Below are 24232 nucleotides of genomic sequence, written 5' to 3'. Positions count from 1 at the left end.
CCTTCCACCTGCCTCAAGTTCAACATGTTCCAAAGCTAGCCCATCATTTTTCTCTCAACCTAGCTCCTCCATAAGTGGATTTCCCATCTCTGTGGTTGTTACTATCATCCTTCTAATTGGCAGGGCTGGGGCTTCGGAGTTGTCCTTGACTCCTCCCTGTCCTTCTATCCCACTGTGATAGACTCTGTTTTTGCAGTGTTTCTTCTATTTATCCATCCACTCACCTAAGAAAACAGTGAAAATAACTTCTGCTATCAGAGAAGACATTTCAATATCACAGTCACTCTGGGATCATTTCCATTGTCTTCTCTCGGGGACAGGTCTTCATTATTATATTTTATTTTTAAAGATTTAATTTTATTTATTTTTGGCCGCGTTGCGTCTTTGTTGCTGCGCGCGGGCTTTCTCTAGTTGCGGTGAGCGGGGGCTACTCTTCGTTGCAGTACACGGGCTTCTCATTGCGGTGGCTTCTCTTGTGGAGCATAGGCTCTAGGCACACGGGCTTCAGTAGTTGTGGCACACGGGCTCAGTAGTTGTGGTGTGCAGGCTCTAGAGCATAGGCTCAGTTGTTGTGGCCCATGGGCTTAGTCGGTCTGTGGCATGTGGGATCTTCCCAGACCAGGGCATGAACCCGTGTCCCCTGCATTGGCAGGCGGATTCTTAACCACTGCGCCACCAGGGAAGTCCCCTTCATTACTTTAATTTCTGTTTACTTATCTGTCTCTTCCATGAGACTATGGAGAATTGAGAGCAGAAGTCTTGCCTTGTTCACCCCCAGTTCCCCAGCATCCCAATATAACACATGACCTAGTAAAGGGATGTTTGTAGAATGAGTAAAAAGTCTGCTTTATTTATCTGTATTAGTTAGGAAAGGTTAACTCCTATGACAAACAAACCTAATCTCAGTGGCTTAAAACAGTAAAAGCTTGTTTCTTGCTCACATATGTTCCAGTGTGCATGTCCAAGGGCCTTCTTTATTTCTTGGCTCCACCATCTTCTAGGGGATCTTGAGTTTTAATGGCCAAGCCTAGAAGGGGACTACATTACTTTTGTTCATGTTCTATTGGACAAAACTCAATCACAACTCAATCCATGTTCTATTGGACAAAACTGCATACTAAAGTTTGTGAGCCACTGAGTTAGAATGAGGGTGAGAGGGTGAGACTATCAACAGGAGGGCTTGAAAGGAACTTACAATATCCCGGATGAGAAACAATGAGGTTATCCACTAAAGTGTTGGTTATGGTCTTGGAGAGGCAGGCACAGACAGACTGAAATGTGTTTCAGATGGCCAGATAAGTCAGCATGGTAGGGGCACCAAGGAACAAGTTGTAGGTTGAGAGAGAGAGAGAAATCAAGAGAGTGCGAGGGAGCTTGACAGGGGAAGTAACAATGTCCTGCAGCTTGAAAATGGATTGGGTAGAGTGAGCTGGTGGGGGGAGCAAGCCAAGCAAAATCTAGTAACGTCACCCCAAGGACTTCACAGTGTCTCTTCCTCTGACTCCATGTCATCTCTCGCCACGTAAGTGGCATCCTGCCTAAGAAAGATGCCACCAAATGATGCCCCTGGCTCATCTCACAGGCCAACAGAAACCCCAAGCATCAGAACTAAACAGCTGCCTGGGCATCCCATACCTTCCAGCTAAAGACTCTGAACTCTAAACCATCATTCACCTTAGTGGTTTTTGTCATTCGCCTACTCAACGGCCATTTCTTGTCTTCCTCTATCAGAACATTAATTTTCTTCTGGGTGGCCATATGCCCAGCTCTCAGGGTATGAATTATGATCGGATAACTCAACCATAGCTACTATTTTCCTTTTCCTCAGATGGGGATAAGCATGTGAACTAGTTTTAGCCAATGAAATGGAAAAGTTAGGTAGGTCTGCTGGGGCCTCCTGGGAAAGATTTTTCTCCTTGTTAAGAAAGTAAAACCTTTTGCCCTCTCTCTGCTTTGTATCTTGGATGCTGTTATGTGAGGGAGTGGTGCTTGAATGAAAGGACAAACCTGAGAATGAAATGCAACACATAGAGGATAGCAGAGCATAGAGATTAAAAAGAGCTTGTTCTGAGCCAAATTTGGGCTAGCCTATGTCTTGGCTTTAAGCTACTCTTAGCTGTGTTACTTACAACCAAAAGCATTCCTAATTACTTATCCTCCTCTAGCAAACTAACCTTGGTATGCCCCTCAGTCCTGTTTGCCCCAGGTATCTAGATTTTTTTTGGCCTCGTTTGGAAACCTGATATCCATTCTTCTTTGCAAATCCCCTAATTTGGCTCTATCCCTTCCTACACTCCCTAACTTTACCTCTATGCTCGCTGAAATTCAACTTCTGTGAACTGCAAACTCCCTTGTACTCTCAACAGCTTCATCTTGCTCCAACTGATTCCTGGTTTTCCGTCCAGACCTTTCAAGCAGAGGCCAGCTACTTTTTCTCCCATATGGGCATTCCACAATGCCGGTGGGGTAGGTATCTATCTTCCTCATTCTCCATTGTTATTTCCACTAATTCCTTTTTGTTTCCTCACAATCACAGCTCTTTGAAGTATATCTAGTACATGGCCACAGACTTTACCACCCATTTCTACCCTTAGATGCCATCTTCTATCAAATTCCAGGACACTCCTTCATGGGTTTTTTTGTTTTTTGTTTTTAAATGACTTTAGCCTCCAGCTCACTCTTCTCTCCACTGATTTCCCTGTTTTTATTCTTGGTGACTTCAATATATTCATAGACGTCCAACCCACACTTGGGCCTATTATTTCCTAGACTCCTGAAATCCAACAATCTTGTCCTCTGTCCTACTCAGTGTAACTGTGAGGAGGAGAGGATCAGTGGGACTTAGCCAGAAGGTCTCTAGACTCCTAACCCCAGCCTTCCTTTGAACTATACCATGATGCCTTCACAGTTAGTCACTACTTATGGGGACATCAACTCGAATGTCTCTGCATTCAGTAATGGCTGGCTCTAGTAAAGAAAGGTACCAGGGTATAGGTTGTTTTTGCTATTTGTCTGAAGGTCGAGATATCCTGGGGAGAAGTATCATTGAAGAAAAATCAATAGCATCCTTCAAAAAAGTCAGCATAAAATGCCATTCAAAACAATATAAAAGGTTAATGATACCTTGCTTTGAGGGTTTCAAAATACATTATCAGATTAAATAGAAGCTACGATGACATGTTGTCCCCGTGAAGAGACAAAATAATTAGCTAAAGCTATTTAAACATGTAGTAAATATATGAAAAAATCTATTACTCAAGCCAGAATGTGTTTCAGGTTGTTTGATCAAAACACACCCATGTACCCCTTTCATATATGTGAATATTCAGTACAGTCGTCAGAGTTGTCATTGAGCACTTAAATCGGGAGACGTCAGGGAAGGGCAGGGCATATCTAGTAAGAATTTGTGGTAAAGTGCTATTTTATGGAGACATTGATGGAGTCATAAGTTTTCCAAGGAATTAAGTGAATAGCCAGAAGACAAGTTCAGATATGCCAGGGCATCTTGGGACAGAGGCTTAATGCTGATCTTGGGCTGTGATGTCTCTTTGGTAACCATGGTGAAGCTGGATGAGCTTAAACACTGCATGTTGAAAATTCCTTAAGAATGAGTCAATAATGAATTTCTTGCCTTTGGTGAAACTGGGCTGAAATACTTCAAAGTCAGATTTGGAAATCTGTGCTTGAAGACTTCAGAGTCACAGAAGTTTCAGATAGAGTTCATTAAAGAAAAAACAACCCTCATTCCCTCATTTCCAAAAAATTTTTAAAAATAAAAAAAGATATACCAAAAAGTATGATGACTAGAATCTCTTGAGCAACTTGTATTTCTTAAAGGGATTGGATAACCAAATCCACTGATTTCTCAAAATTACAACTGTATTCAAAGGTTAAGAGCAAAATCCTTCTGCTTAGAGATGAATAGGCTATGTGCAGATTCTGTGAATGAGTTCATGATTAGTCATTCTAATATGTCTGATTCTTCCAATAAGGATGATAAATGTATTACTTCAGTATACTCCAGCAACTGATGTGTCAAAATCTTCTTTTGAACTTCCTGGGTCTCAGGAAAGAAATATCTCCCTTCTCTTTCCTCATCCAACGTTGTTATTCTCAAGTACCCACTGCTGAACAGGGGAATAAGAGAATCAGAAGTCATCATTATACCTTTTAATATCCAAGATGTTGGCTTCTGCAGAAGGGAAAAAGGCATTTCTTTTCTTACTGTCTGTGGTGCCTTTATCGTGGTTCATATTCTGGTATTCTTTTCCTCCCTGTCTAGTCCCTTTCAGGGTAAGGGTCTCTCAACTGCTAACTACATAGACATGTTAGTCAAATGCCTGCTATACTGAGTATAAAAAATGGATAAGCTATATATCTGAAAAATAGAACGTAAATGAGATTTGGATGATAGAAATTTCTATTTATTGACCCCATAGGAAATAAGTAGACCAAAAGTTTATTCTTCATTATCTATTTTTGAAGAAAAAAATGCACACATTCAGATAGAAATATTTATTACTTTCCTATCTTTTCCCCATGGCAAAGGAAGGATTTAACTCTGGCGCCAGTACCAAGTAAGCCATTATTTAGAATTGAGGTCAATGCAGAATATAAAATGATGGTGGAAAGTGAGGGGGTGAGCATATCCTAAGGGCTAGAGGAAAAATAAAAATTATAGAATCTAGTAATAACCATCTTACACTCTTGTTAAGTGCTTATAGGACAAAGTATTTGAAAGACCTCTTTAAAAAAGAAAATCTGATTAACAATTAAAAGTGGTGCACATTCTCTTGCATTACATTTCATTACAGTTTATTCTGTTGTATTACAAGGCCAAACTAAAACTTAGGGTAATGAGTCAAAACAAGTGGTTCTGTATTTCTCAGGCAAAGTAGTTTATTCTTCTAGGAAATACCTAATATACATGCAATCAGTGTCTCAGGTAGTAAGTGATGGATTTAGCCAAATTTCTTGAGCCTCTACATCTCCAAAACAGCCTGATTCAATCTCAGCCACCGGAGAGTGCAGGCTGCGCAGGCAGACATGTGGAGTAGGCCTGTTAGCATGCAGAGAAATTTTTTCAATTTATTCCCACTTAGCCATGTTTGGGAAAATTAAGTTGTTCAACTTTGTGGAAAAGATGGAAATATATCTGTTGCCATTTGAGATAAAGGTAAAAGAGAGAAAGCATAAAGTGATATTTAAAGACAATGATGGATATCTGTGATATTAGCATTTAAAATTGTATGCAGGATTAGATTACTTCTTAGATAAGGTGATGTGTTCAAAACACTTTTTTCATGGCTGGGGAAGGCATAGTGCAGAGGGAATAAATGCAGATCTCTGTATGTTAGTGAGTGTGGGGTAGGGTGGGGTGGGGGAGTTGGCTATGGAATTTAGGAGAAGCACTATTAGCCAAACAAACATGAGCTGAAAAAAATCAAAATCAAATTATTCTGGGTATGTGTCAGAGAAAAGTGCTACTCCTACTATGACAAATGCTTCAGACTAAGAAAAAAAGAAATCTCATGATCTGCTAATATTAGGAAGAATGAAGTTACAACTATTCCACATTTGCTTCCCTTTTCACAATAGGCTGCCATGAAAAAATTCTTAGAAAACCAAACAGAGTTGCAATTTGAGTATAAGAGTAATACTTGTTAGACTTACCTCAAGAAAATATAGCTTTCCCAAACTTCAATTAAAATGACACTTCTTTTTTTTTTCTGAAAGAAAAAACTCATGCATGACTTGAAAACCAACAATTTAAATGCTTTCATTTATTATAAAGTTTCATAAAATGTATTCCTTCACCATAATGAAAAGCCTAGTTTCTGTCCTGTTTTGTCAGAAGTAGCCTTTATGTGGGGGGTTATTTTTTTATGCTTGGAAACACCGCCCCCTGCTGTAACAAATGCTTAACTGCAGAAGGATTTTTTTGCTCTGAAATGAAAAGGATACGAAGAATAAAGATACAAGTATTAAAGTGAAAGAGACTTTATTTTGAATAATAATATTCATTCCATTGATATTCACATATCATTCATTCCATTTAATTTTCATAGTGCATAGCTATGTATGGAAGTAGATAAGGAAGAATTAACATTAGAAATATCTAAGGATGGAAGTATAGAGGCAAAGAAGGCATTTGATATATACCCATGAAAAGGCATCATAGGACAGTATCCATTAGAAGAGAAAGAAAACCATGCAAAAAGTCTATCCAAACCACAGCAGGCAAGTGCAAACCGTACAAGTTATAGTTTCTTGGATACAAAAAGTATGCATGTTCTTTGGATTGAAAGCATAATATAAATGAGTGGCTTGGCTTTTACGTCCAAGCCAAAAATCATCTATAGAATTAAAAAGTGTGGATGCCACATGTGACAATAAAATATTCAAGGCCACAGATGGAGGTCATCAGCTTACAAAGAGAATACTGAGAGGCAGAGCAAATAAAAAAAATAGAGATATGGGATAAAGCCACCTCTGCCTAAGTTAGGAAATAGCAAATGCATAGGCATTAAAATGATAACAGCTCTTCATACTATGCTGCATTTCTATTTTCTCTGTCAAAAGAATTCATTGTGTATCGCTACAAAATTCAGTGAATAAGATGAGGCCATAAACGTAGGACCTTGGCATTAGGGCAAGTTTAATTTCCTTTTCATTTTATACAAGAAGTGAAAAAGAATATAGAACATGAAATGCTCATCTTTCCATTCAAATACTAACTTTTAAGTGTTTCATATATACTGTGTTTGGCACAAAGGGGGCAGGAATATGAAGAATGATTAAACCCAAGCTTCCAACTCAAAAGATTTTACATCTGGAAAGCCAAGAAAAGGTAAAACTCTTTACCATTTTTAAAATCAAATGCTTAAAGCAGGTTTTAAAAATTGATATGAAAAATTTGATAAGGAAAAACATCAAAGAAAGATACTGAACAAAATCTCCTGGTTTCCTTTATAGTTTGTTTTTTTCCTTTTGTTTTTCCAAATTGCATTTTACAGTAGAAATGCATTTCTGCAGAAATGCAGAAATTGGTTAGCTATGGCTCAATATTGCTTGGTACTATCCTCTTAAGACATCATCTTCTTACACTCCACTGAACAGAAAACCATCCCTTCTACCGGCATGAACTTCTGCCCAATGAGACACTTGCTGCAGCAGGAGCACAGAAAGCACTCTGTGGACGCATGCCAGCTGAAGTTGTTATAGGTCACCCGCTGTACTTCGGGATCAATGGCATTGTGGCATCCTTGACATACCTGTTAAGTCAATTATACAAAGAAGAGAATAAGATGAGAGATCTAACTGTGATGGTAACATTTTCACGTTAGAACAAACTCAGCGCATTGCTTCAGATGGCAGATTAAACTGAGAATGACAACCTCAGAGATATACAACTGAGAATGACCTTCTTCTCGTTAACCTTCATAGCCAACAATTGTTAATGGGGGTCTATATGTGGAACACTGTGAGAAATAACAGGTGAAGTCCAAACAGGACTCAGTGCTTGCAAGATATCCCCATGGCAAAAAGTCTTGATGGCAAGTTCCAAAGCAGTGTGTTTGGTTCTAGTGTATTCTATTAGATTGTACATTAGCAATTATAAAAAAAAAGTTTTATGATTTTTTCTATACTACCAAATGCTGACAAGGATGTGGAATGATAAGAACTCTCATTCATTGCTGGTGGAAATGCAAAATGGTTCAGCTAATTTGGAAGACAGTTTGGCAGTTTCTTAAAATTAAACTTACTCTTATCATACAATCCAACAATCATGCTCCTTGGTATTTACCCAAATGAGTTGAAAACTTATGTCCACATGAAAACCTGCACATGGATGCTTTATTTGTAATTGCCAAAACTTGGAAGATGTCCACCAGTGGGTAAATGGATAAATAAACTATGGTACATTCATACAATTCAGAGCTAAAAAGAAATGAACTGTCAAGCTATGGAGGAACCTTAAATGCACATTACTAAGTTAAAGAAGCCAATCTGGGAAGGCTACATACTGTATGATTCCAACTATATGACACTCTAGCAAAGGCAAAACTATGGAGAAAATAAAAAGATCAGTGGTTGCCAGGGGTAGGGAGTAGGGGACAGGGAGGTAGGAGAGATGAACAGGCAGAGCACAGAGGGCTTATAGGCCAGTGAAGATATTCTGTATGATACTGCAACGATGGATATATGTCATTTGTCCATTCTATACATTTGTCCAAACCCATGGAATACACAACATCAACAGTGAACCCTAAGGTAAACTGTGGACTTTGGGTGATTATGATATGTCCATGTAGATTCACCCTTGTTAAAAAACGTACCACTCTGGTGAGTGACGTGGATAATGCTCAAGGCGATGCATGTGAGGGGAGTAGGGAGGATATGGGAAATCTCTGTATCTCCTTAACAATTTTGTTGTAAACCTAAAACTTCTCTAAAAAATAGGCTTTAAAAAAAAAGAGATTTTTCCTCACTCACTAAAGCTTTGAAGTGGTAATTTTACCAGTCTTACCTATGACACATGAGATTATTAACACCACTAATTTCTAGACAGTAGTAAATGAAAATCATGTTCAAAGTAATTAAGGACTCAGTCAAAAAATACTGACAGTGTTTGAGAATAATTAGTTTGCACTATAAATATAACTTGTAGTTAACTGGCTTCTGTCATGTCATAATTTATATATAATCTAATATCATGGAACATTAACACTTACATTCCATATACCATTCAGTGTACATGTATGTTATGTACAAATAAATATATGACATACACACATCTACACCCACAAACACACATAATTTTCTTCTTTAGCTGGACATGTATAGAAAGAAAATAAATGAATAACTGGCAATATTACAGCAGAAAACAAAACTACCCAGTTGAGAGCTCCAAAACACTAGATAGTTCATATGCCTTCTTGTTTATATGTATTATAAATCAATGTGTCTAAAGTTTTTGTTTTAAATATTTTATAACAAAGGAGGAAACCAACAAGATTGTCCAGCATTACATCAAAGTGACTAATCTTCCACACCCTTCCTGGTCTCTTAATGTGATTGTCAGGAATTCCTGAGAGATGAGGGTGGGTGGGTTGAGGAAGGTCATTTAGCCTGAGCCTTCTTACTTGAAAAGACCTGAAAGTGTGGCTGCCACTCAGTGGGTGAACTGGCTTAGGGTGTGAAGTGAGGCCTTGTTATAAATATTCACTTCAGACCTGCAATATACTTTCCATATTTTTTAGAACTACAAGGCTTCTAATTACAGAGATTGTAGCTCCTTAATTCACAGGTTATGTCAACCCAATCTTCCCTGAGAAGCAAGGGAGATACTCTCTTTGCATGATCGATCCACTATTCCTGAATACAACAAAAATGAGTGTTTTGATTACAAACATACTCCTAATTTGTAGCTGCACCATGCAAGCAATTGCTTTTGTATATATTCATTTTTTATAGCTTTGTAATTCATTTAGAATGTTGCCCTTTGTTGTTTTCTATATTTCATATTAATTTTTCAATATTTTAAAACTTGTTTGTGTACAATAGAAGCATTTCACACTCAATTTTTTATTCCCTTGATTTTAGACCATGATCTACCTTCTTTATCTCAGCCCTCTCATAATGTTTGTAGATCTTTTTATAATCTTTCAAAACTCACATTTTCATTTGCAATTAAAAAAAAAGTGATAACTACTGTTCAACTGCACATAAAATTAAGGAAATTGTTTTGGTAAAAAAAAAATAATTAGCACACTGAATGGTATAGGAATTTAGGGTTTGTGGGCTTCATGAAATTTAGTTTTATTAATAATTTGATTGCCATTCATCCCAAAGTCTGACATGATGCCAGGTAAAAACTACCAATCCCTCGTTCTTCATAAATCTGAAAGCTGCCCAGGTCCCAACCAAAGGTCTGGAGACTCCAGGACCAGTCAGGGAGATGATGTACTTCACCACTTTCCGCTTGGCATTAGATTTTTCCTGGATTCTTAATTAAACTGCTAATAATTCAATAAGTTCTTATTTCCTTCAATCCCTGCTACTTTTTATTTATTTGTATACACAATATAAAATTGATGACACTTGTTGTAATGTGCTCTCTAGCAGGAGGATCCTGTGAAATCTCAGAGATGTGAATTCTGGGGGTGGCCATTTGAGACTAGAATTCCAGAGACCATGCAGAGACAAACTAAGTGTATTTATCATTTTCCTCCTTCCAGGTTAACTTTTTCCTCAGAAAAGCCCTGTTTTGAATTGAGTTCTTGGCTTCAGGTCTAAAAATAATTTGTATTCTCACTCCTTTTTTTTTTTTCTTTTTAAGATTAAAAGATCTAAGCAGATCAATGCCCTGAACTAGATAATCTTCAAATTTTTATATCATTTAGCATGTTGCATGGGTACCTCTCTTTGCTATCAGCTAAGGTTTATTCAGGTGATGGATAGATATGTTCATTTTAATATTAAGCAAATGGCAATAGTGTATCTTACTGAGAAAGTAAACCTTCTAAAAGAAATCATGCCATATTATAAAGCTAAATAATTTAGAGATTCTCTCATTCTCTTTTTAATCATATCTGCGGTTATTCCTCTCCAATGATTATTGCAATGCAATGGAGAGAAGCTTGTAACAATAAAGGAGCTTCATCTGTTTAAAGCTTTATTCTATAAATATCTGAGTACCTACAGTGTTGTTCTAGTGTTGGAAATAGAACAGAAAAAAAGCAGACAAAATCCCTGCCCTCATGGAGTTTACATTCTAGTCCTTGAGACCAAGGTAACATACCCCTGTAATGTGTAAAATGCACATTATGATAATCCTCTTCTGTAGAGAAATTGTTGCAACAACATTTAGAGAAGCGTTTTTTTTTTTAGCTAAATGACGTATCAGGCCATATGATGATTCAACATCTTATCCCCAGGTATAAGGAAGGTCCATGTTGACCCCCAAAGCAAATGAGAAATGTTAAAACACAAGTCAGTCACTCAAACATTTCCTAAGTGCAAACATTGAGGGTATGGAAATAAAGAGGCAAGCTCTATCCTCCAGCTGTTTACAGTCTGGTGGAAGAGACAGATGAATGATATTAACAATTACACACACGTGGGCAAGCACACACAGAGCCCTGTGGGAAGAGAGGCATCCAGCCTAGCCAGAGAGAAAGGGGTGGAGCTTGGGGTAGGGAATCAGGAAAGGTGTTCTGAAAAAAGTTAAGCCTAAACTGAGTCTGGAGGAATGTGCAGGCACAGTCAGGTAAAACAGGGAGGGAATTACCTGGCGGTCTAGTGATTAGGACCCAGCGCTTTCACTGCCGGGGGTCTGGGTTTGATTCCTGGTTGGGGAGCTAAGATCTGACAAGCTATGTGGCATGACCAAAAAAAAAAAATTATAAATAAATAAGTTAGAAAAACAACAGAGATTAGGAGGACATATCAGACAAAGGAATTAGTGTGAGCAGAAGAACAAAGACAAAGAACAGTGTATAAACTATGAAATGCAGGTAACTTGGGAAATGTATGATTTGGGTTAGATAACTAGTAGAAGTGGCTGGACAGGTAAGAAGGGGCTGGATCTATTAAGCAAAGGCTTAATGATCAGATTTTCATTTTAGAAAGATTATCTTCCATCTTTATGGAAGGTGGCTTTGAACAAGAAGAATGGAAGTGGGGAAGCCAAATTAGAGGTGACTACAATAATCCAAATGACAAAAAAAAAAAAAGAGTAGTTGTAACTGTGAGAATCTGAGATATATCGATGAGGCAGAGTTGATAGAAAATGACAGCTGATAGATTATATCTGGGGGCAGTGGGTAAAGGTTGAAAACTGGCATTGACACCAAAACTTCTTACCTTATTTTCATTGTATCATACTCCAAGAACTATACATAATAAATATGTCATTTTATTCCTTAGCCAGGAGTCTCCTCTACTTGATAGCTCAGGGAGATCTTTAACTAGTACTTATTTATCTGCATATAAAGTAAACATCTATCCTTTTAATACCCCCTGGGTTATAAGCTTTACCACATATGGTCAACTCTTTCTTTACCTACTCTTTATTTATCTATCTCTGGGCAATCATTCAACAGAAGCTCTGTGTAAGCAGGGTGTGTATACATATATATATGTACTTGCACATTAAATATTTGAATGTTTGGCTCATGCAAATAAATATAAATATGCCAGTCAAATGTTGTTATATATATCAATTCAATGAGAGTTTAAGAAATAGGCACTGTACAATGTACAGGTAGCAAAAACAAAGCCACAGTGGGTGATCTGGTAACAAGCACAGAAACATAAACATTAAAATAGAGCTAAAGCATATGAAAAGCCCCTCAATACCTTAATTTAAGTGAAATCTGATCTGTATGATGAGAATCAATCAATCTCACTCCCATTAAGGAACTTTTTTTTGGTGGGGATTTGATTATCATGTAGCAGTTTAGAGTGTAAACTGCACAGGTAGAATCTTGAGGTGGTTCATCCTAGTCAGTGAATGTATTGTTTTGAATTACCTGGATTTTAACACCCTATGGTAGGAATCACGTGTTTCCTACTTAAGAGTAGTGCTTTCTGTTTCTCCTTTGTAGGAGGCTTAAATAAGGCAGGTCAAGGCTACCACATCCCAAGATGTCTCTTACCACAGCGTGGTTCTTCACATAGCAGGGCTTGCACACGGGCTTGTCATTGACCATCACGTATATTTCCCCAGCTAGGATGTTGTCACAGTCAAAGCAGCAGAAGTGTTTCAGATGCCAGTTCTGGTTTTCTGCCTGGGTATACTCATTGCTGAATATCAGCTGGGAAGAGGATAAAAATAAGATCAATCATGTTTTTTCCTTTTTACTACAAATAACCAAGCTAGGTTCTTTAGACCAATAAGGGATTTAGATCCACAAGGAATATCAGTCAACTTTTTGGGGTATGAAGTCTGAAAACAACCTAAAGCTTGAACTTGGGTGATTATTTAGTTTAGTTCAAATCAATCTTTTACGTTTCTGGACAGTATTTCATTAGGTAACAGTTAACATGGACACTCAGAATGACTGAAATTAAAAGTTTTTTTCATTCAATTTCTTTGGATATAAATAAAGCAACTAATGCTTGGTTAATTCATCTTACCTTCTCGCTAAGGGTGGCCTGGTTACCATGGTGAAGGAACCATAGGTGGGTGCAAAAAGGAGCCTGCATTTAGGTGGCCCCAGAGAACATACCTCATCACAGCCAGCACACCGGGGTTTCTCACTGTCACAGTAATGTCTGCCACAGTACAGTTTGCCATTCTTCCAGAAATAAATCATGTCGACCAGGAGTTCATGGCACGTACTGCAGACAAAACAAGCTGGGTGCCACAGTTTATCGTAGCCGGCCCTTTCAGCATAGATGGCTGGGTCTCCTTCCTTCATACTCAGTTTGCAGCAGTAGCAGGACTGAAAGCAAAACCAGCCAAAACAATCTAGTCATCCTAAGACTGGCATTTCTCATCAACAGTTTTAGTAGGAATTCAGAGAAGCCACTTTCAAGGAAATAATTTCTACTGAAATCAGTAATTTGTCCATGTAGGCAATATGGTGTTAGTATTTGTGAAAAGGAGTCTCTTGGCTTTCTCCAGGTTCTCCAAACCTAATTCTTGCACCCTATGTGTAACAGAGCACTGTTTTCTGAATTAAAGCTGCTTATGGAAAAAGGCTAATAGTAATTTTCACTTCAATTTTAGTAGTTCTCTCAAAAATGATTACTTCAGAAATTATTGTACTTTTTTTTTTTTTTAAATACAGGACTAAGCCTTGTTGGTTGATGTGCTAACGGGATCTATGAGAAACACATTACAGTAAGTTTAATTCTTATTTTTTGTTCATCTGTGTCACAATTTGCTTCTACTTTCAAGGCATAAAAAAAAGACTTCAATATCCCTCTCTAGAGAGACTTTTTAAAAGTATGACTGACCATATATCCACATAAATTTAAGTTTGAATTTTAGGCATGTTCTCACAAGCAAAACTGAATTAACCTAAGCATGTATTATTCTTATTTATGGGAAGAGACAATTAACATCAAAATTATGTTTAGAAACAGACTCTAGATTGTATGTTGTATTCCAGCACGACACCAATGCTAACTGCTATGTATACATAAAACTCACAGTTATCTTCGGCAACAGATAATCAGAAAACCTGGCTTTAGACCAAGGCTTCAAACATGGTAGACAATTCTCTAAAATAAGCCTAAACTGAATTATAATTCAATTTATTTCCCTCATCTACTCCCTTTTGGAAACAGAGTAAGTGTATTCCTCCCCATCGACCCCGCCCCCCCACCAGCCATTCAAAGAAATGGAATGAACCTGTAAAATATACCAACTGGCCCAACATCGTGACTGTTATCACTTACATACTGAGTTCTTTTGTGTTCGGCCGATTTGTCCTCCATGGCCCCTACCGCTGTTGTGGTGCTTCTATCTCCTCCAGGAATGTATGTTCTGTTGGGGCCTTGAGCGTTCATGTCACGGGGTAGTTTGACATCTCCTACTCCCAGAGCCTCGCTCTTATATTTCTTCACAAACTGCTCCATCTCCTTCACCTCTTTGGGAGACAGCTCATGGCACTTTGAAGGGTCCTGGTCATGAGCAGGGAGTTGCTTTGCCAACTGCTTCTTCCGGTACTGCGCCCCCTCTGAGCCTGCCACTGGCTGCTTCTCTTTGGGCAGCATCTGCATATACTGCCTGGCCTAGACCACAGGGAGACCGGTGTTAACTGGGAGATGCCTTGGCCATCATATAAATGATATTTTACAACACTCATTAGAATCAATTTACTGAAGAAACAAATCAGTTTTATCCATTACTAACAATTGATCTTCATAATATTAATATCTTGAGATGTTTACATATTAAAAATGGTACAATAAATAGATTGAGGTCAGTAAAAATGAACACATTTTTCTTCATGAAATTAAAGCTTTTTTTTTTCCAGTTTCTTTTAATGTTTACATGTGCTAAAATCACTTTGCTGTACACCTGAAACTAACACAACATTGTAAATCAACTATACTCCAATAAAAATTTTAAAAAACAAACCAAAAAAACACAACTGTATAATTGCAAGAGAATACAATTTTTTAGGCAGCATGTTTAGAATGGTCTAAGGATCATCAGTATTTTCATCACTATAAGAAAATGATATCATCACAAGATTCACTCTTATGATTTAACTAACCTTCTTAAAAGATTTCCAAATGTCTCCTCTAGTTGTTGTATTAGTGGAAATAGCTTGACACAAAATTGCATTTTTTTGCCTTACATAGTAAAAGAAATATAGTGTTGAACATCTTTTGAGTTATAAAAAATGAAAGAAAATTCTATTCTTTAGATGTTCTTAATTATCTTAAGAGAAATCTTCTCAAGAGTAACATAGAAGTTACTAGATTTATACAAAACATCTGTTTTCCATTTAATTATTAAAAATGTCAGACCATTTCTTTGAAAAGGTTAACACAGATTATCTAGGTAGTCAAAAATTCTATGAGGTATCTAATCTTACTTTCAAAAGACCAATAGGAGTTGTAAGTCAAAGTAATGGGGACCCCAGAAAAATAATAGACCTGAGGTCGATTAGGGTCACTAAAGGAATTACCCTAAATAAGTAGCCCATGAACTTTAATACAGGGACTTCCCTCCCCCTTATTATTTACCAATGCCTGATTCTGGACAGGAGGAGCCCATTCATAGGTAACTGTGTTGATGGAGACATTCTTCTTGGCAGCAACTGGATTGGTCAGTATCATAACATTGCGTTTATACATGGGAATTCCATCTGATTTTAGCTTTGCAATCAGGGTGGTATACTTGGTGTCTTCAAAGAGTTTCCCCACTTTTCGATCCTCTTCATTGCTCAAGAGGACATCATGCTCTTCTTGGCCACACTTGCAGTTACGACATATTTTTCTATAATTTTGGAGATAAGTAGGCAATGATTAATTAGATCTAATCAGTCATACATATATAGTTCAAAATATACTTTTACAAATATTCCATATAATGGTATGCAAAGTCAAGTCTTGGGGAGGGTGAGGAGATTACAAGTAGCCATCCATAAATTTAAACAAGGAAACATATAAATGCATCTTCACTTTATAAGACTTTGAAAAAAGTTAGGTTTTGATTAAAAAGTGCATGCTCAAGGGGGCATGTCTGAGGATAACCCCATCTGGTATTCCTCATTCTCTCAACCAGATATATAAATAAAACAAAATCACCAAAAAACTATCACAGCAAGCAGTTACATATTTCACTGCATGATAACAGCCATTGCCCATGGGTTTTTGTCTTTTTTTTTGTTTTATTCCCTAAGTGAGAGAGAAGGAGGTTGATATATCCTTTTCTGATCAAGGACGGTAATCCAAGATTTAGGTTTAGCTTTTATTATTTCCTTTCTGTCCCCTTTCCAATTTCCTTTCCTCTCTTTTCTCATGTTCTATTTTCTTTCTCCTTTCTCTTTCCTTCCCTTTCCTTCCCCCTTCTTTTATTTCTTCAAACACTTAGTGATCACCTATCATGTGCTCCCTTATGTATAAGAAGACAGATAAAGTCTCTGGCCTTCTTATAGTTGAAGGACACCGACTCCCTTCCCCAGACTGGTCTGGCATGTAATCTTTCATTCACGCAATGTATATGAGTGTCCATGTGCCAAGCAATGAACTTGATACTAGGACATAATAGTGAAAAAATTAGGCCCAGTCTCTGACATTCTAGAACTTACCACCTGGTGGGGAGACAGACATTAAACAAATACACACACATACAAACACACACACACACCTATAATTGCATTTGTGATAAGAAAGAAAAGTACAGGATACTTTCAGAGGGTATAATTTTGACTTAGAACTGGTGAGGAAAGGACTCCATAAGAACATTACTCCATAAGAAAGTGACATTTAGGTTGAGATCTGAAGGATGTGTAAAACAGGTGTGAATTGTGTATGTGTGTGTATTTGAGAAGAGGTAATGAAAGGAGAAGAAAAGCCTCCAGACATTCTGGGTAGAAAGAGTATTTGTGGTGGTCCTGAATTAGGAAAGAGATTGTGCCCTTAGGTCCCATGATCACAGAAGTCTGGTATGACTACAGTGAGGTAAGTAAATGGGGTGGTGACAAGGTTGGAGAGGTAGGCAAGCCTGAGATCATGCAGGGACTTGTAGGGCACATTAAGAAATTTGGCTTTCATTATAAGAGCAATCAGGAGGCACTGAAGGCTTTTAAGTATTGGAATAACATGATTAGATCATTTTCAAAAATTGTAATACCTGCCACATGGAGAATGAATTAGGGGTAGACATAATTGAAAGTAGGGAGACTGGTTAACATGTCAATGGTGCATCCAATTTGCAATGGCAAGGTTCTAAATAACAGGGATTCTACTGCTACTTCGCAAGTGGAATTTACAACTTGGATGGTTATTGTTTTGGCCTGGATAAGATGTGTAATAGCTTGGACTAGAGTATTTGATGTTGGAGATAAAAAGAAAGGAACAAATTTAAGATATCCTTGAATGTTAAACTGACTAAACTTTGTGGATATAGTGATGGTGAAGGGAAGGTCCAGTCTGTTTAAAAATGAACCCAGGTTTCCAGGATGAGTAAGTTGGTGAAAGGAATGTAATTTCTTAGATCGTAAAAGCAAAAGAACAGATCTGAGGTATGGGGCAAAAGGTTGGTGAAAGTTATCCAAAACTGAAATAATAAGTTTGAAATGCCTATGAGACAGGGTAAAGATATCAAGTAGATTATAGGATATATAGATCTAGTGTTAAAAACTGTAGCCTGATAGAAAATATAAGTTCAGAAATCAGGGAATTAATTGAACAGATCACTTTCACTTCCTGGGGGAAGAGCAGAGGAAGAAGACGAGGACTCAGGAAGGAGTCTGGCAAAGGAGCAGAAGCTGGAAAAGGTGACAGAGGAAAGCAGAGGAGTAGAGAGACTTTGTGGGGTTAAAAACATATACTGGTACTAAAATACAGGGCAGTGATAGCATATAAGTTAGAGGGAGGAATCTGAGTTTTAAAAACACATTCTAATATCCTTATATTGTTCAGGAAGATACTGAAGATATAGATTAACATTAGATGTTAAACATGTATGTTAAAATATCTAGATAACTAAAGAAAGAAATGTAATTTCTAAACTAAAAGAAAAAGGAATGAAAGTATAAAAATATAATTAGTCAAATAAGAGAGGAGAAAAAAATAAACGGAGGCAATTAGGACATGCAGAAAACAAAAATTAGATGGTTGATATAACCCAAGCATATCAACAGTCACAATAAATGGACCCATTTCTCCAGCTGAAAGATGAAGGCTTTCAGAAGGATAATACAACAAAATTAAACAATATGCTGTCTGTAAGAAATGCTTAAATTTTAAACACACAGAAAGGATGAAAGTATAAAGATGCAAAAAGATTAACCAGGCAAATACCAACAAAATGTAAGTTAGATACCTATATGAATATCATACAATTAATGCTTTTTCCTTTAATGACTATTAAAGAGAGTCACTTCATTGTAACAAACATTTAAAAACACTTCTATGATATAACAATTCTGAACTTAATACAACCTAATAACCTAACGTCAACATATATAAGCAAAAGTAACAGAACTATAAGAAATAAATGAACAAACCCATCATTATGGTGAGACTAAAAAAATTAGAAATGAATATTTGAATAACACAATTATCAAGCTTGATCTAACAGACACATAAAAATATCATATCCAGTGATTGGAGAACATACACTCTTTTTATAAGTATTTGAAACACTTTGAAAATCTAAACGTCTACTATGCCATAGAGCAAGGCTCAAGAAATGCCCAAGGACAGATCATCAACCACATTATCTGAACAGAATGCAATTATGTTAGAAATAATCAGCAAAAATGTAACTACAAAGTACTTTTTTAAAAAAGACTCTTAAAAAATTCAATGTTGAAAGAAAAAATCACAATAGAAATTAAAACAAAAAACATTTTAGGAAAAAAGAAAGCAAAACTATTACTTCCTGAAACTTGTAGAACACAACTAAAGGGATGCTGAGGAGGACATTTATAGTTAAGGTATGCTCAAATTAGAAAGAAAAATAAAAATTAATAAGCTAAGTGTTTAATTCAGGAAGTTAGGAAAAATTCAGACTAAACCTAAAGTAAAAAAGAAGGAAAATAAAGATAACAGCGGAAACTGATAAAGTAAATGTTTGCTTCCCGTCAGATATAGGAAAAGGATTCAATACATTTCAACATTCTTCTGATTACATTTTAAAGTAATTTTAGCTGTAGAAGGGAATTAGGATTTTAAAAAGGGTTTCTGGAAAAAAACCCCACAAGACTCAGCATCCATCACACTTAGTGCATTCATTTTAGGATCTGAAGCAAGAAAGCAACCTTGCCATCGTGACTTCATTCATTTTGTCCTGTGGGTACTAATCAGAGCAGTAAGAAAGTTCAAAGAAATACAAGTCATAAGGATTCATCAGAAAGGAAGAAACTAAACTGTTGTTAACCACACATGCTATGACTGATCATATAAAAATGTATCAGCATCATTAAGAGTTTAATAAGTCTTATGGATTTAAAATTAATATAAATCATTGGATTTCTCTACATCAGAAAATTAGCAAAAAACAAAACAACTAAAAAACTCTTTGCCAAATAACAAATTATTAAATAATTATTGATTTTTGTGTCCTGTTTTCTTAAGGTGAGGTATGCAAACTGAAAACATTAGATCTGACTTATATAGTCCCAGAAAGAGAGAGAAAGAAAGAGACAGAGTGTCAGAGATATGAAGCTGGAAAGGCTAAATACTTCCCTTGTGCACACATTGGTCAGAAGTCTTTATTTGGTAAGAATTCGCTGAAGAGTTTGCATATTCCAGTTCAGCTATAAAAGACTCTTACATCTGGTTATCTCATACTTCCATCTAGTGGAAAGGAGCATACTATTCTACTACAGTATGTTCTTCATTCTTGTTCTTCGGTTAACAAAAACAATATAATTATTCATAAAACTATCACATTGCTTTTGGATCAAGTTTTAAATCACACCTTCCTGAGGGTAAAGAGGTGGGTTGGGAACTTAGTTCTTAAAATAGATAACTAGATCCTTATATGGCTTTGAACTATGGCATGCATCCTAATATTAGCAAAGTGGTTCACTAAAGAAGGAAGTAATAATTTTACAAGGATGTGATGAATACTGGAGTTCCTTTGGAAATGTTTATTATCCAGTTCTACACCAGTACAACATGTATGCTATGAAATGAGGGGAGTTAGATTCTAGAATCTGAAAGACAAATAGTAAAAGAGTAAGTGAAATAAAGCCTGCGGGCTTTCTAAAGCATGAACTATACTACGTACGACAAGCTGTAGCATGGTTATATAAATTATATTTACTATGAAAATGTTATATAAAAGAGGTATATTAACCAGTGATATAATAGCCATCTCTATATTTTTTCTTATTTTTCGTCTTGGCTATTTTTGGAATATTTACATTCTCAGAAAATCTATATTCCCTGTCCACCCCTTCACCCACCTGAAATACCTTTATTAAAGCAAGAAAAATCAGGTTAAAACACTACACCAATAGCGGCAGTGATGAGGGAAAAAGAAGTAGCTAAAGAAGTCAGACTATGCCTGATTATCAGTTTTCTAAGTGGGGAAAACCTACGATTGACTCATGATAGTTTTTAAAATCCCAGTATATTATTAGCCTCATCTGCATCCTTACCCCAGCATGGTAACCTGCAGTAACAGAGCACTTGGCAGGAATGTGACTCAAGAAGGGTAGGATGGTTCTTTTAGTCAGAGTTGTCATCACTGAAGTAGCTGGAATGACCACATCCCTTCCAGACTCCTAATACCAGAGCTCCATTTCTACAATAAAAAGGGACAGCTACAAACCACTAGGCAAGAAATAAACCCATAAAATCTGGGCCAGGTGCCAACGGCTATCCATGTGGAAATGTGTGCCATCTACTACTTATCTAGGTTTAAAAAAATGTTTTAAATCCTTTTCTTGGGATTTTAGTCTACAGTGTTTTATATTTGAATCTCCCATATTTAAATTAAAATTATTTTATTTTTAGAAATATCTTTTAAGAACTTTCAAAGTCATCTGGAAAACAGCCAATAAATTTATTAAAAGGAGAATTTTGTTAAGGAATTAGGGAAGAAAGAGATACCATTATCTTTGTATCTAAGAGAAGGCGTGAGGATGAGTGGGACATTTATAATATATTTAGTTTCAGTCTAAAATAACCCAGATTCCATCCCTTTTAAGAAAACAAGGAACTTTTAAAAATTGGTTTTATGCCAACCTGAAACAAAACAAAAACAGGGCTTAGGTGAGCTTAGTATCCATGTGCTAGGGGCTATGTTTGTAAGGTTTGTACAGTATCTTTCCTCAGATGATTCACACATAACTTCTGATGATATATGTAGACTTAAATAGTTTATTTTTATTAAATTTATTTGAGCTATTCCAATTCAATAGCAGTTTGGGGGAGTATATAAATCAGTTCCCATATTTAGCACAGTTGTCTTATCTCTAAATCTTCTAAACTGCCCTAAAGCAATTCTCCCCAAGCTCTCCATGGGATGTTAATTTAAGTTGTGTGAAGGGAAAAAAGGGAGGGGGGATTCTGAATTAAGTTAGTTTAAAACAGTCTTTTTTATGACTTTCTAAAAAAGATGTGAGTAGACTGGTAGACTGGGAAGCTCTAAGATGTGGGAGGAGGAGGGTTATTTGTACTAAAAAGTTTTTGTACAAAAAAGTTTAATGCTGTTAACACATACACATGCAAAGATTAATATGCATGACAAATCAGAACTGTATTCTCAAAAGTTTACATTACAACTTCAGAGTTCTTGAGTTAAGTCCATGAGAGAGAGTACCAAAATTTACCAAAAGCATTGCCTCAGAAAAGTAGATAGATAGACTTACAGTTTCAAGCTGAAAGCAGTCAAGAAACTGTCCCTTATCCCCTCAATACAGAAATTATTTTTGTAGTACTATTTGTAAAAATTATTATTTTTCCAAGGCAAGTAGTAGCAACTGGAGTGCTTTGACATGCTGCCAGCAGTCACAGTGATTTAAAGGAATGGTCATGGCACTGCTATAAACCAATAATTTAAAAGAGTTGGAAGCTGCCCTTTTACAACAGGGATATACATATATGGACTTAAGCGTGGGCCTCTGTTATAGAATTCAGCACAAGCATTAATCCATTTATGGTGGGGAATTTTCAGTTTTCAGCCAGCTCTAACCCAATCAGAAATTCTCCAGACAGATGTATGCTATATTCAAGTAACACTTTTCTTGTAAAACGTAACTCTTTTATTGGAAGGATTTATCAAGGATAAGACAAACGAATAATTCTATTACTTATATGATAAAAGATCTGTGGTTCCAATGATATGAAATAATTGGCTATAAACTCCTTGATATCTTGGGTTTCTGTCTTGCATTTCATAAATATTTGTTATCTCTAAATATTACTTAAAAGTGTGCCCAGAAGATAGTAGCTCTTATGTGATAAGTATCAGGTCTCCTCAACCTTTTATTTTCTTCTGGTCTTGTAATTACTGGTGCATTGAAAAAAAAGGAGAGCTCACAGTTAAAATATTATTGTCCACCAAGATGTCTATGCCGCAAAAGTGCCACATGTAGGGTGGATAGTCTGGTGCAGTCCACAGTTCACTGGGCAGGAGAGTGTAAAGATGGTTCTGAGTTTCTGTTCTATCCTGTAGAAAGGTGGTGATAAGGAAGGTTTTGGCAAGCTTTGGGTCCAAATTCCAGCTCTGCCATCTATAAGCCTTGCTTAGTAAGTTATTTAACTTTCTTAGTCTTTGACTTCTTGTATATAAAACAGGAATACTACCAGTTATCTCAAAAGGTATTATGAGGATTAGGTACAATCAGGTAAATAAAGCGGTAAGCAGAATTTTAAGAAGGTCCCATGACCTTCACCCCTGGTGTTATTCCTATTATTATGTTACTTTATATGGAAAAGGGGAGATTATCCAGGTGTGCCTAATCTAATCACAAGAGCCCTTAAAAAATATTAAGTTTTCTCTGGCTGGGAGCATGAGAGGAATTCAGAGAGATCGAAGGTGCAGAAAGAATTCTAAGCACTGTTGTTGGCTTAGAAGATGGAGGTTGCCAAGTGCTAAGGAATGTGAGTGGCTTCTAGAAGCTGAGAGCAGCCACTGGCTGACAGCCAGCAAGGAAACAGGGACCTCAGGCCTACAACCACAGGGAAATGAATTCTTACCAACCTGAGGAGTGAGCCTGGAGGCAGATTCTGACCCCCGAGTTTCCAGATTAGAGCTCAACCTACCCAACACCCTGATTTCAGCCTTTTGGGACCCTAAGCAGAGACTCCAGCTTAGCTGCCTAGACTTCTGATCTAAAGCATAAATGGATATTGAGTTAATTAACAGGTGTTATTTTAGCCTGCTAAATTTGTAGCAATTTGTTATGCAGCAACAGAAAACTATTACAAGTGTTTATTGGTGTGTGACATAGAAGATGTTCATGTATTATATTTCTTATTAATAACTAATAGGCTCAAACAAGTCATTTTTAACTCCCTTGGGTTTTAGTTCTTTGATCTGTAAAAGGAGGTTTGGCTAGCTAAGTTACGAGTCCCACTCTAAACTTCCATACATCTAACAGTTCATTTTCAGCTTTTTACAACTTTTGAGACACACCTTGAATAGACAGTCATGCCTGTTGGATCTCTTCCATTCACTCTCTAGATCCATTCTGCACAGTACCCTGTGCTGTGCCCTAGAGGGCTGACCCCTAAGGACTGCAGCAGTGTGTCACCTTGTCCCCAGCAATGGAAAGCACCAGCAGGAAGTCCAAGTGATGAAGAAAATGAGGTCTGAGTATTTATTTCCTGGCTTCCTACAAGTGTACAAGGTGCTAAGGGGGAAAATGATTTACTTTACTTGGGAGTGTGCGGAAGCAGGGAAAGAGGGTGCTATGGACTGAACTGTGTCCCTCCCCAAATTCCTATGTTGAAGCTGTAACCCCTGATGTGACTGTATTGGGAGACAGAGCTTTTAGGAAGTAAAGTTAAATGAGATCATAAGGGTGGGGTCCCAATCTGATACGATTGGTGGCCATATAACAAGAGGAAGAGAGAGATC

General features: G+C 36.9%; 1 protein-coding gene across 1 annotated transcript in view; it reads right to left on the bottom strand.

The window, feature by feature from the left end:
- Nucleotides 1-6079: 6079 nt before the first annotated feature.
- TES (testin LIM domain protein) overlaps nucleotides 6080-24232 on the bottom strand; it is a 44698-nt gene continuing 26545 nt past the window's right edge. The window contains exons 3-7 of the mRNA XM_061197962.1: nucleotides 15712-15964; nucleotides 14413-14748; nucleotides 13236-13451; nucleotides 12663-12821; nucleotides 6080-7274 (exon numbers count right to left, since the gene is read on the bottom strand). Of these exons, the coding sequence (XP_061053945.1) occupies nucleotides 7086-7274; nucleotides 12663-12821; nucleotides 13236-13451; nucleotides 14413-14748; nucleotides 15712-15964 (1153 nt within the window). The 3' untranslated portion in view covers nucleotides 6080-7085. The remainder of the gene's footprint in view (nucleotides 7275-12662; nucleotides 12822-13235; nucleotides 13452-14412; nucleotides 14749-15711; nucleotides 15965-24232) is intronic.

Source organism: Eubalaena glacialis, chromosome 8, assembly GCF_028564815.1.
Source record: "Eubalaena glacialis isolate mEubGla1 chromosome 8, mEubGla1.1.hap2.+ XY, whole genome shotgun sequence".
In the NCBI taxonomy this organism is placed as follows: domain Eukaryota; kingdom Metazoa; phylum Chordata; class Mammalia; order Artiodactyla; family Balaenidae; genus Eubalaena; species Eubalaena glacialis.
Note: the sequence above shows the minus strand (reverse complement) of the source record. Positions and strands in the feature narration are given on the sequence as shown.